Below are 13,341 nucleotides of genomic sequence, written 5' to 3'. Positions count from 1 at the left end.
TCTTGTTTTGTAAATTATTAATATAGAAGATGTAGACATAGGTAGAATATTGTAATGTTGTAGCAATCCTCAATATCAATATAGTCTTTTAAACTGGGGGTATGTAGCTGGTGGTGTGTATGACAGTTTGGGCAAAAGTCTTTATTCATTTGAATACCATGTGGTTTGCCGCAATAATCTGTTACCAAAATGGTATCTTTACCAACAGAAATAGAGTGGCATTTCCTGCCAATGTCCCCTTGTTACACCACCTTTAGCTGAAATCCTATAAATTATTTGTCCCTGGAGGACATAGAAATAATTTTGGTAGAGAGAGATTTTACTTGGGAGGTGCAGAGAATGGGTCTCTACCTCCCATAACTGTTGGCCATCCAGTTTGTAACAGATTACTCTGTTGATGCTGGCGAATGTAATTACAAGTATATTCTGGACCCCTACAGCAATATCTGTAGGGGTTTCTTGGTAATAAATTGATAGTTAATGGTATTATCCTCCCAATCAATTGGTAAACTGTCTTACCAAACATTTCTACACCTATAAGTGTAGAATCTTCCAAGTAACTCACCATATGTAACCCCAACTTTATCCTTTTGATCTTTAAGGTTTTGGGGCTGATAATAAGAATCATTTCATGGAAGGGGAGGGTTGCCAGAACCATGTCTTCACTGATTCTTGTGAAACTGGTCACAGAAGATGGACAATGGACATCAATTCTGTCACTGTCTCTTGTTACTAAACTTATTATCTTGCAATTGTGGGAATATGTCATCACTCCCTCCTCTATGATGACAATATTGGATATTATTGGGATTTCTTCAAATTCTTCTCCAGATTCCTCAATATTTGCTTCTCTAGTCACAACTGGCTGAAGCGGCCGAAATTTTGTGGTTACTTTTGCTGGTTCAATGGTCTTGTGGTTGTATGGATTGCTGGTGACATAAATGTCAAAGAGTCTTTGTTGAAACCATTCGAGGTCCTGCTCAATAGAAATATTCTGTTCTTTAGTATATTTCAGCAAAATTCCAAGTCTCTCTTTGACCTTTTCTAAAATACAATTGGCACTTAACCCCAGACTTTCATAATGTTTGCTCTCCTTAACTATATGCTCCATAAACATCATGCAGCGATCATATTGAAGACGAATCCTCTGTATTTTAGCAACTATTTGTTTTTCAGTTTCTTTTGTGCTTTCTTTGTCTCCATGTGTGTTGAGTCTTGCCACAGATATGGCCTTCACTGCTGATTCTCTCTCTGAAATAACACTACAATATCCTTCATCACTCCTCCTTGAACCATCATCTTCCTCGTATTTACCCCTTTGATTGTCAACTCCTTCTTCATCCCCTTTTGGTGTTGAGTAACTCAAAGCCCATTTCTGAGGGATAAGTTTCCTTAAAGTATTTTCAGTCTGGTCTTCCATAGTGAATCTGCAAAGAAATATAAGGAAAACATTTAGCTTTGTGAAAATATTGAAGTTTCAGGGAGATGATGTTTGCTTCATCATTTGAAAAACACAAACAAAACATTTATGTATTTCTGTCAGTGAATTAATCTTGTCTAATTAATATTTAAACAACTTATTACAATCTATTCTAAGATGTATTAAGTTTCATTAATTACATGGAGTCTAAATATTAGAAATAATTATTTTCACTGGAAATGATATTTGCTCTCAACATCACAAAGAAATAGTCATGTGTGGCTTAGATTTATTTAACGATAATTTGTCAAAGAGATTCCCCTGCTCCAAAAGCACTCAATAACGAGACACTCTAAGCTGTAGAGAAAATTAACTTTAATTGGTGTACATGCTATATTATGTCCCAACACACAGCAATCATGTTAACATGGAACAATCATGTTAACATGGAACAATTAGCAAAACATAGACTTTATTATGTTTCATAGACATTTGTCAGGTACAAGTATTACTAATGATGGGACAGTCATGGTTGGCTTGGTTTCCTTCATATTTACCTGGATTAACAGATATGAATAAAGCTGGAGATGAAACTGTTCTTAACCTGACAAATGCTGTAAATCTCTCGACATTTCAATATAATCCACACAATTATCATACACAACATTGATTAAATTGGGAAAGCTTATCCAAAGATGGGCTTTCATATAATCACACTGATAGACAGCATGTTGAGAGGATCGTTATTATTTGTTGCTGATTGAGATAATAAAGATTGGTTAATGAATAAGCCCAATTAATGAAAGGTAGGTTCATCTTAATTATCTTTAATATAAGGGACAATGTTTGGGTAGCAATGAGAAAGATGTGTTTGTATGAAAAAGGGGTTTGGCAGGTGAAGTGTGTTTTGTTTTGTGTTAGGTGAGGAGTTATAACTTGGTGTAGTTTATTATGAAGTATTGGGGGTTTAATGAGGTGGATTAGGAAATATTGGTGGGGGTGTTTAATGACATTCTGGTGACCCATCATCATCAGAATGATCCTCCACCGCCTCCTTGGTCTATGAAATAATGACTGTTACTCTATTGACCCCAGGAGGAATGAAAAATAGAGACCTTCTTCAGGATACACATACATATATATGTATACTAGCAGTATCGCCCGGCGTTGCTCGGGTTTGTAAGGGAAATAACTATATAAGCATTTTTAGTGAGTTATAGCAAAAAAGGCATTAAAAATGGAATAAAAAATGGTAATTTTTTCTTTAAATCGTTGACTCATCGTAGACATTTTTAGAGAGTTACTTCCCTTATATAATAGCGAAAAATGCATTAAAATGGAATAAAAAATGATGGTAATTTTTTTTTAATCGTTGACTCATCGTAGACATTTTTAGAGAGTTACTTCCCTTATATAATAGCGAAAAATGCATTAAAATGGAATAAAAAATGATGGTAATTTTTTTTTTAAATCGTAGACTCATCGTAGACGCGCGCTAATACCCAGAAGGGCTCGATATGAATCACGACTATAAGATACCCGGTTTTGGTTAAACTGCACCGCAAAATGTGGGAGTAGTTAGGAATCTAAATCGTAGGAGCCAGACACACACACCTTACTTTTATATATAAAGATTTGTGCAACAACTAAAACATTCGGTTGTGCAAATTGTTTTGAATCACGACTATAAGATACCCGGTTTGGTTAAACTGCACCGCAAAATGTGGGAGTAGTTAGGAATCTAAATCGTAGGAGACAGACACACAACCTTACTTTTATATATAAAGATTTGTGCAACAACTAAAACATTCGTTGTGCAAATTGTTTGAATCACGACTATAAGATACCCGGTTTTGGTTAAACTGCACCGCAAAATGTGGGAGTAGTTAGGAATCTAAATCGTAGGAGCCAGACACACAACCTTACTTTTATATATAAAGATTTGTGCAACAACTAAAACATTCGGTTGTGCAAATTGTTTGAATCACGACTATAAGATACCCGGTTTTGGTTAAACTGCACCGCAAAATGTGGGAGTAGTTAGGAATCTAAATCGTAGGAGACAGACACACAACCTTACTTTTATATATAAAGATTTGTGCAACAACTAAAACATTCGGTTGTGCAAATTGTTTGAATCACGACTATAAGATACCCGGTTTTGGTTAAACTGCACCGCAAAATGTGGGAGTAGTTAGGAATCTAAATCGTAGGAGCCAGACACACAACCTTACTTTTATATATAAGATTTGTGCAACAACTAAAACATTCGGTTGTGCAAATTGTTTGAATCACGACTTTAGATACCCGGTTTTGGTTAAACTGCACCGCAAAATGTGGGAGTAGTTAGGAATCTAAATCGTAGGAGACAGACACACAACCTTACTTTTATATATAAAGATTTGTGCAACAACTAAAACATTCGGTTGTGCAAATTGTTTGAATCACGACTATAAGATACCCAGTTTTGGTTAAACTGCACCGCAAAATGTGGGAGTAGTTAGGAATCTAAATCGTAGGAGCCAGACACACAACCTTACTTTTATATATAAAGATTTGTGCAACAACTAAAACATTCGGTTGTGCAAATTGTTTGAATCACGACTATAAGATACCCGGTTTTGGTTAAACTGCACCGCAAAATGTGGGAGTAGTTAGGAATCTAAATCGTAGGAGACAGACACACAACCTTACTTTTATATATAAAGATTTGTGCAACAACTAAAACATTCGGTTGTGCAAATTGTTTGAATCACGACTATAATACCCGGTTTGGTTAAACTGCACCACAAAATGTGGGAGTAGTTAGGAATCTAAATCGTAGGAGCCAGACACACAACCTTACTTTATATATAAAGATTTGTGCAACAACTAAAACATTCGGTTGTGCAAATTGTTTGAATCACGACTATAAGATACCCGTTTTGGTTAAACTGCACCGCAAAATGTGGGAGTAGTTAGGAATCTAAATCGTAGGAGACAGACACACAACCTTACTTTTATATATAAAGATTTGTGCAACAACTAAAACATTCGGTTGTGCAAATTGTTTGAATCACGACTATAAGATACCCGGTTTTGGTTAAACTGCACCACAAAATGTGGGAGTAGTTAGGAATCTAAATCGTAGGAGCCAGACACACAACCTTACTTTTATATAAAGATTTGTGCAACAACTAAAACATTCGGTTGTGCAAATTGTTTGAATCACGACTATAAGATACCCGGTTTTGGTTAAACTGCACCGCAAAATGTGGGAGTAGTTAGGAATCTAAATCGTAGGAGACAGACACACAACCTTACTTTATATATAAAGATTTGTGCAACAACTAAAACATTCGGTTGTGCAAATTGTTTGAATCACGACTATAAGATACCCGGTTTTGGTTAAACTGCACCGCAAAATGTGGGAGTAGTTAGGAATCTAAATCGTAGGAGACAGACACACAACCTTACTTTATATATAAAGATTTGTGCAACACTAAAACATTCGGTTGTGCAAATTGTTTTGAATCACGACTATAAGATACCCGGTTTTGGTTAAACTGCACCACAAAATGTGGAGTAGTTAGGAATCTAAATCGTAGGAGCCAGACACACAACCTTACTTTTATATATAAAGATTTGTGCAACAACTAAAACTTCGGTTGTGCAAATTGTTTTGAATCACGACTATAAGATACCCGGTTTTGGTTAAACTGCACCGCAAAATGTGGAGTAGTTAGGAATCTAAATCGTAGGAGCCAGACACACAACCTTACTTTTATATATAAAGATTTGTGCAACAACTAAAACATTCGGTTGTGCAAATTGTTTGAATCACGACTATAAGATACCCGGTTTGGTTAAACTGCACCGCAAAATGTGGGAGTAGTTAGGAATCTAAATCGTAGGAGACAGACACACAACCTTACTTTTATATATAAAGATTTGTGCAACAACTAAAACATTCGGTTGTGCAAATTGTTTGAATCACGACTATAAGATACCCGGTTTGGTTAAACTGCACCGCAAAATTGTGGGAGTAGTTAGGAATCTAAATCGTAGGAGACAGACACACAACCTTACTTTATATATAAAGATTTGTGCAACAACTAAAACATTCGGTTGTGCAAATTGTTTGAATCACGACTATAAGATACCCGGTTTTGGTTAAACTGCACCACAAAATGTGGGAGTAGTTAGGAATCTAAATCGTAGGAGCCAGACACACAACCTTACTTTTATATAAAGATTTGTGCAACAACTAAAACATTCGGTTGTGCAAATTGTTTGAATCACGACTATAAGATACCCGGTTTTGGTTAAACTGCACCGCAAAAGTGGGAGTAGTTAGCAATCTAAATCGTAGGAGACAGACACACAACCTTACTTTTATATATAAAGATTTGTGCAACAACTAAAACATTCGGTTGTGCAAATTGTTTGAATCACGACTATAAGATACCCGGTTTTGGTTAAACTGCACCGCAAAATGTGGGAGTAGTTAGGAATCTAAATCATAGGAGCCAGACACACAACCTTACTTTTATATATAAAGATTTGTGCAACAACTAAAACATTCGGTTGTGCAAATGTTTGAATCACGACTACAAGATACCCGGTTTTGGTTAAACTGCACCGCAACCGCATGTGGGAGTAGTTAGGAATCTAAATCGTAGGAGCCAGACACACAACCTTACTTTTTTATATAAAGATTTGTGCAACAACTAAAACATTCGGTTGTGCAAATTGTTTGAATCACGACTATAAGATACCCGGTTTTGGTTAAACTGCACCGCAAAATGTGGGAGTAGTTAGGAATCTAAATCGTAGGAGCCAGACACACAACCTTACTTTTATATATAAAGATTTGTGCAACAACTAAAACATTCGGTTGTGCAAATTGTTTGAATCACACGACTATAAGATACCCGGTTTTGGTTAAACTGCACCGCAAAATGTGGGAGTAGTTAGGAATCTAAATCGTAGGAGACAGACACACAACCTTACTTTTATATATAAAGATTTGTGCAACAACTAAAACATTCGGTTGTGCAAATTGTTTGAATCACGACTATAAGATACCCGGTTTTGGTTAAACTGCACCGCAAAATGTGGGAGTAGTTAGGAATCTAATCGATGGGGACAGACACTCACACAACTACAGCTTTATATATATAGACTAGCAGTATCGCCCGGCGTTGCTCGGGTTTGTAAGGGAAATAACTATATAAGCATTTTTAGAGAGTTACTTCCCTTATTGATGCCAATTCGGGCTTTCTTAGCCATTTCTGTTTTGGTGTCTTCAAGCCACGAAGTCGTTGTTCTAAAAGAACGCTGGTCTCCTTGACAACGCATTACGACGTTGATTTCCTTACACTCCCTTCCCCACAGCTTCACAGGGGAGGGAAGAAGGGGGAGAAGCAACACAGGTGCAGGTGTGACCATGGACGCCAACTCCGCCGCCATCGACACACGAAAAAATATGCATTAAAATGGAATAAAAAATGATGTTAAATTATTTTTAAAATTGTAGACTCATCGTAGACGCGCGCTAATAGCCAGACGGGCTCGATATGAATCACGACTATAAGATACCCGAATTTGGTTAAACTGCACCGCAAAATGTGGGAGTAGTTAGGAATCTAAATCGAAGGGGACAGACACTCACACAACTACAGTTTTATATATATAGATATGAAAAGGAGTGGCTGAGTGTTGGGGAGAGACTCAGGTAGGTCCAGTAACATCCCTAGTTTCATTGGAAGAATGGTGAAGAGAAGAGATTTACTGCCAATCTTTGTCACAGCAGTAAGATAGTAGAGTAAAAAGAAGAAGAGAGAGTGATTGAGAGATGAAAGATAGAGGTAGGGGTGATAGGGGTATGGCAGTAGGGACTCAAGGTCCGAGAGTTGACACTCATCAAACTGGTTTTTGGAGGTCTGGGAATATACCTCCAAAGAACCAGTTTGATAAATGCTAATAAACGAATCTTTCGGATCTTGGGTCACTTTGTTACTTCTGCTACATATATATATATATATATATATATATATATATATATAAGAAAATAGTAAAGAGTGAAAAAACGACAGAAGGCTTAAATGTTAAGAATATATATATTGGCGTCAAGATGTCTGGAGAATATTGGAAAAAATTTTTTTTCCCTCCTTAAAATGACATAATTTTATAATTTTTAAAGAAATTACCGGTTTCGCAGTTCGTTTTTCAAATTTCTTGTGACTTAATGTTTATTTATAATAACGTAATTCTTGTATTTTTGCTATGGAGAGCTCTAAATAAGGGAAGAAATTAGTGATTTCTTCCGGTGTAAGGGAGATAATCGCTTAAAAAAATTTTTTTCCTTTCCTCTTAGTGTGAATAGTTGAGTCTGGGTTTGTACTTTTCAATGAAGAATGTTTCCTTGTTTAGTCTAATTTGTGATGATAATCCAAAAGCACATTGGTAAAATGGAAAGATTAAAAATTGTGGTTTCAGTTGCTTTGCGCATTTCTCAATGTGTTCACTAAAAGGTATCATTCTATATTCTGGGAATGCAATCTGTTGTCGATGCAGTGTGCATCTACGCCTGAGTGATAGTCCCGTGGACCCCACGTAGTCTTGGTGGCAACCCGAGCATTTGGAAACCCCCTCTCTCAATACATAAAAGAGAACTGGAAACGATTCTTGGACGATTGTTTTATTCTCTGGAATGAAAACACAGATAAACTCTTAAAATTTAAAAACCTATTGAACAGCATAAACCGAAATATACAGTTCACAATGGAATACAACCAAAAGGAGCTTCCGTTCTTGGATATACTAATCAAAAAAATTAACCTTAAAATAGAAACAGACATTTTCTACAAAGCCACAGACGCCAAACAATACCTTCTCTTTAATTCATGCCACCCAAGACACACTAAACAAACATCCCCTTCAACCTTGCAAGAAGGATATGCACAATAGTGTCAGAACAAAATACCAGGAACTTCAGACTGCAAGAACTCAAAAACACCTTAATTGACAGACATTACCCAACTCAACTCATAGAGGATGGGATCAGACGTGCAACAGAAATCAACATAGAAACTTTAAGAAAAGTTCAACACAACAACACACCTTCTCCGAAAATACTACCTTACATATCTACATACAACCCCAGAAACAAAGAAGCTTTCACCATCATCACCCAGAATTTACCAATACTTCATAAAAACCCCAATTAAAGGAAATTCTAAACATACCCAAATCATTAAAAGCACAAACAGCCTAAATCACTTAAAAAGATTCTCACAAAGGCAAAATTGTCTTCTAACTTCTAAACACGGATGCAAAGTAAAAAATGTGGTAGATCGACTGTGCAACATGTCCTAACCTATTGGAAGGATCAGAATTTTTTTTAAAGAGGGTCAGAAATTCAAGATCAAATCTAACTTTACTTGTGCCTCTGAAAACATAATTTATGTCATTAAATGCTCGGGTTGCCACCAAGACTACGTGGGTCCACGGGACTATCACTCAGGCGCAGATGCACACTGCATCGACAACAGATTGCATTCCCAGAATATAGAATGATACCTTTTAGTGAACCATTGAGAAATGCGCAAAGCAACTGAAACCACAATTTTTAATCTTTCCATTTTACCAATGTGCTTTTGGATTATCATCACAAATTAGACTAAACAAGGAAACATTCTTCATTGAAAAGTACAAACCCAGACTCAACTATTCACACTAAGAGGAAAGGAAAAAAATTTTTTAAGCGATTATCTCCCTTACACCGGAAGAAATCACTAATTTCTTCCCTTATTTAGAGCTCTCCATGGCAAAAATACAAGAATTACGTTATTATAAATAAACATTAAGTCACAAGAAATTTGAAAAACGAACTGCGAAACCGGTAATTTCTTTAAAAATTATAAATTAATGTCATTTTAAGGAGGGAAAAAAAATTTTTTCCAATATTCTCCAGACATCTTGACGCAAATATATATATTCTTTAACATTTAAGCCTTCTGTCGTTTTTTCACTCTTTACTATTTTCTTATATATTCACCCACGTGCTTTACCAAACAACTTTCTTATCTATATATATATATATATATATATCAAAATCAAAATCAAAATCCAAGTCGATCAACATCAATGGAAATTGTAGCTGTGATACCAGTGCCGGTGGCACATAATAAGCATCATCTGATCGCAGCCATTTGGCAGCCTCGTCTGGCACCTGTGTCGGTGGCACGTAAAAAGCACCCACTACACTCACGGAGTGGTTGGTGTTAGGAAGGGCATCCAGCCGTAGAAACTTTGCCAGATCAGATTGGGCCTGGTGCAGCCTTCTGGCTTCCCAGACCCCAGTTGAACCGTCCAACCCATGCTAGCATGGAAAGCGGACGCTAAGTGATGATGATGATATATATATATATACATATATATACCTTCACATACCCATGTATAAATATTTGTGTCCATGTATGTTTATAGATATGAATCAATGAACGACAAAAGAACAAGAGTTACGTAGACACGTTCATTAGCTTCCAGCTGTTTCTGCTACAGGAAGCAGTGAACTCGAGCTGAGTGTGTGTGCGCATAGGTGTCTGTGCATTTGTTTATGTTTGCAATCTCTTTTAAATTGCTCCAAGCAGAAACATCTGTCAATCAATCACCCCCACCTTGGAAGACATGGGAAATAAGAACTTTTGTTCTTGCAAAATGGTTTTGGGTGAGCAATAGGAAGGCTGTCTGTCTGTAAAACAAGGCTACAATAATATATTCACCTAACCCATGCTAGCATACAAAATCAGATGTGCAATCAAACATAAGTAAACCCATGTTTATGCATTCATATACTCTCATGCATGCATAAACACACACACACACGTGTATGTGTGTATCTGGTGTTAAGAAGATCATCCAGCTGTAGAAATCTTGCCAAATCTTGCCAAATCTTTCATTGGAGCTCAGCAATGTCCTCTGGTTCACTACTTCCTCGTCAACTGCCCTACCCATGCCAGTTAGGGAAAATGGATGTCAAAACCTTTATAATACATCAGGTGGTGTATTTTCTTTTCTGTATTTTCCTTCTAATAATTTTGTTTTGTTTCTTGCCAGGTTCTCATGAGTCCCACTCAGTCAAGTCTATGACTACACTCGATGAGAGTCACCAATCCTCACGTGGCTTCAAGCAAGAGAATATTTCCCCAAGTTCTTCCAACATGAACAGCACAATGGTTGGATATGTTTTCTGGTGGAACACTGCAAACAAACGACTCTGTTTGTTTGACGTGACATTTGTTTATAATTTGCAGCAGATGTCAAGACAAGGAGACGTGAGCAGACATATGCACACACACACACACACACACACATACATGCATACACACACACAAACACACATGCATACACATACAAGTACAAATGCATACATGAATATACACACACATGTATATACCATAGGATGTATCAGTTCCATGTACGAAACCCACTCACAAGGCTTGAGTCGACCTGGAACATTAGAAGAAGTTAATTCTTTAAGGTGCTGCAAAGTGGGACTGAACCTGAGACCACAAGGTTCTGAAGTGAATTTCTTAACCATACAGCCATGCCCCCAAATTTTTTTGGTAATATTTTGAAGATAATAATCCTTTCTACTATAGGCATAAGACCTGAAATTTTGGGTGCGGGGGGTTAATTAATTACGTCACCCCCCAGCCCTTATTTTATCAATCCCAAAAGGACGTTCTTATTTTATCAATCCCAAAAGGACGAGGGGCAAAATCAACCTTGGTGGAATTTGAACTCAAAATGTAAACTTGGAAGAAATGATGCAAAGTATTTTTAATAATAATAATAATAATAAGAAGAAGAAGAATATCAATAACTATAACAATAACAACATCAATAATAATAATATTAGCAGCAGCAGCAAAAACAACAACAACAACAGCAATGATTTCTTTTATGTTGTTTTTAATATAATAAAAATGATTTCCAGTTTTGGCACAAGGCCAGCAAGTTCAAGGAAGGGTCCAGTCTATTACACTGACCCCAGTACTCAACTAGTACTTAATTTATGGATCCGAAAAGGATGAAAGGCTAAGTCAACCTTGGTGGAATTTGAACTCAGAATGTAAAGATGGACAAAATGCCGCTCAACATTTTGCTTTGCTTCCTCACAATTCTGCCAGCACGTCACAGTAATTATAATGATAATGATAATAATAATAATAATAATAATAATAATAATAATAATTGATAATAATAATAATAACAACAACAATAATAATAATAACAACAACAACAGCAATGATTAAAAAAAATTTTTTTTTTAATGATTTCCAGTTTTAGCGCAAGGCCAGCAAGTTTAAGGAAGGGTCCAGTCTATTACACTGACCCCAGTACTCAACTAGTACTTAATTTATCGATCCAAAGAGGATGAGAGGCTAAGTCAACCTTGGTGGAATTTGAACTCAGAATGTAAAGATGGACAAAATGCCGCTCAACATTTTGCTTTGCTTCCTCACAATTCTGCCAGCTCGTCACAGTAATTATTATTATTATTATTATTATTATTATTAATAATAATAATAATAATAATAATAATAATGATAATAATTAATAATAATAATAATAATTAATAATAATAATGATAATAATTTATAATAATATAATGATAATAATAATAATAATAATACTCTCTTACTATAGGCACAAGGCCTGAAATTTGGGGTGAGGGGACTAGTAAATTACATCGCCTCCAGTGCATAGCTGGAACTTATTGAATCGACCCCAAAAGGATGAAAGGCAAAGTTGACCTTGGTGGAATTTGAACTCAGAATGTAGTGGCAGATGAGTCGTAATAATAATAATAATAATAATAATGGCTTCAAATTTTAACAGAAGGCCAGAAAGTTCTGGAGAGCAGGCAACTTGATTACATCGACTCCAGAACTCAAAAGGTACTTATTTTATTGACCCTGAAAGGATGAAGGTTGATGTCTGCAAAATTTGAACTCAGAACGTTAAAGGCAAACAAATAGCTGCCTAGCATTTTTCCCAGCATGCTAACGATTCTGCCAGCTCACCACCCAAATAATAGTAATAGTAATTAATAATAATAATAGTAATAGTAATTAATAATAATGATAACAACCCTTCCTTTCCTATTTTATATCCTTCATATGTCCTTCTCTTCTTTTACTTTCTTCTCTCTCTCTCTCTCTCTCTCATTCCCTCTCTCCTTTTCAATATCAACTTCAACATTTTATTTCCCTTTTACATAAACATGTATATATTATGTGTGTGTGTGTATTTATATAGTGTACGTGTATATATGTATATATATATATATTCTTTTATTCTTGTACTTGTTTCAGTCATTTCACTGTGGCCATACTGGAGCACTGCCTTTAGTCAAACAAATTGACCCCAGGACTTATTCTTTGTAAGCCTAGTACTTATTCTATTGGTGTCTTTTGCTGAACTTTAAGTTACAGGGATGTAAACACACCAACATCGGTTGTCAAGCAATGTTAGTGGGACAAAAATAAAGACACAATTACGTACCTATTTGATTTCTTAGCTTATATTTCTGTAAAATTGATTTACAAACTTTGAATTTTCCATGCAAAATAAAATCTAAAACTTTTTGTCATTAAATATAATTTACATTTTCTTTCTTTAGAATTCATCAAATATTTTTGAGATTGTTCAAAAAAATATGAACTTTCTCTTCTTGTAAAAGCATTTGAAATCCTGGACACATTTTTTATAGTTTATAAAATGGTTGGAGGAAATTAGCACAAACGTGAAGAGTGTGCGTATATATGTATGTATACAAGTGTGTATCTCTCTCTCACTTTATATATATATTTAATTTATATATATACATTAAAATGTTGATGTAGGATAAAGATGTGCTGAGAGAGAAA

The 13,341-nt window shown here is 35.7% G+C and overlaps 1 protein-coding gene across 1 annotated transcript in view; it reads right to left on the bottom strand.

Moving 5' to 3' along the window:
* Positions 1–244: 244 nt before the first annotated feature.
* Positions 245–13,341, bottom strand: part of LOC115226739 — a 173,053-nt gene continuing 159,956 nt past the window's right edge. The window contains exon 2 of the mRNA XM_029797760.2: positions 245–1,427. Within this exon, the coding sequence (XP_029653620.1) occupies positions 320–1,420 (1,101 nt within the window). The 5' untranslated portion in view covers positions 1,421–1,427 and the 3' untranslated portion in view covers positions 245–319. The remainder of the gene's footprint in view (positions 1,428–13,341) is intronic.

The sequence above is a fragment of the Octopus sinensis genome, linkage group LG30 (assembly GCF_006345805.1).
Source record: "Octopus sinensis linkage group LG30, ASM634580v1, whole genome shotgun sequence".
In the NCBI taxonomy this organism is placed as follows: Eukaryota; Metazoa; Mollusca; class Cephalopoda; order Octopoda; family Octopodidae; genus Octopus; species Octopus sinensis.
This window is presented reverse-complemented; position numbering and strand designations above follow the sequence as displayed.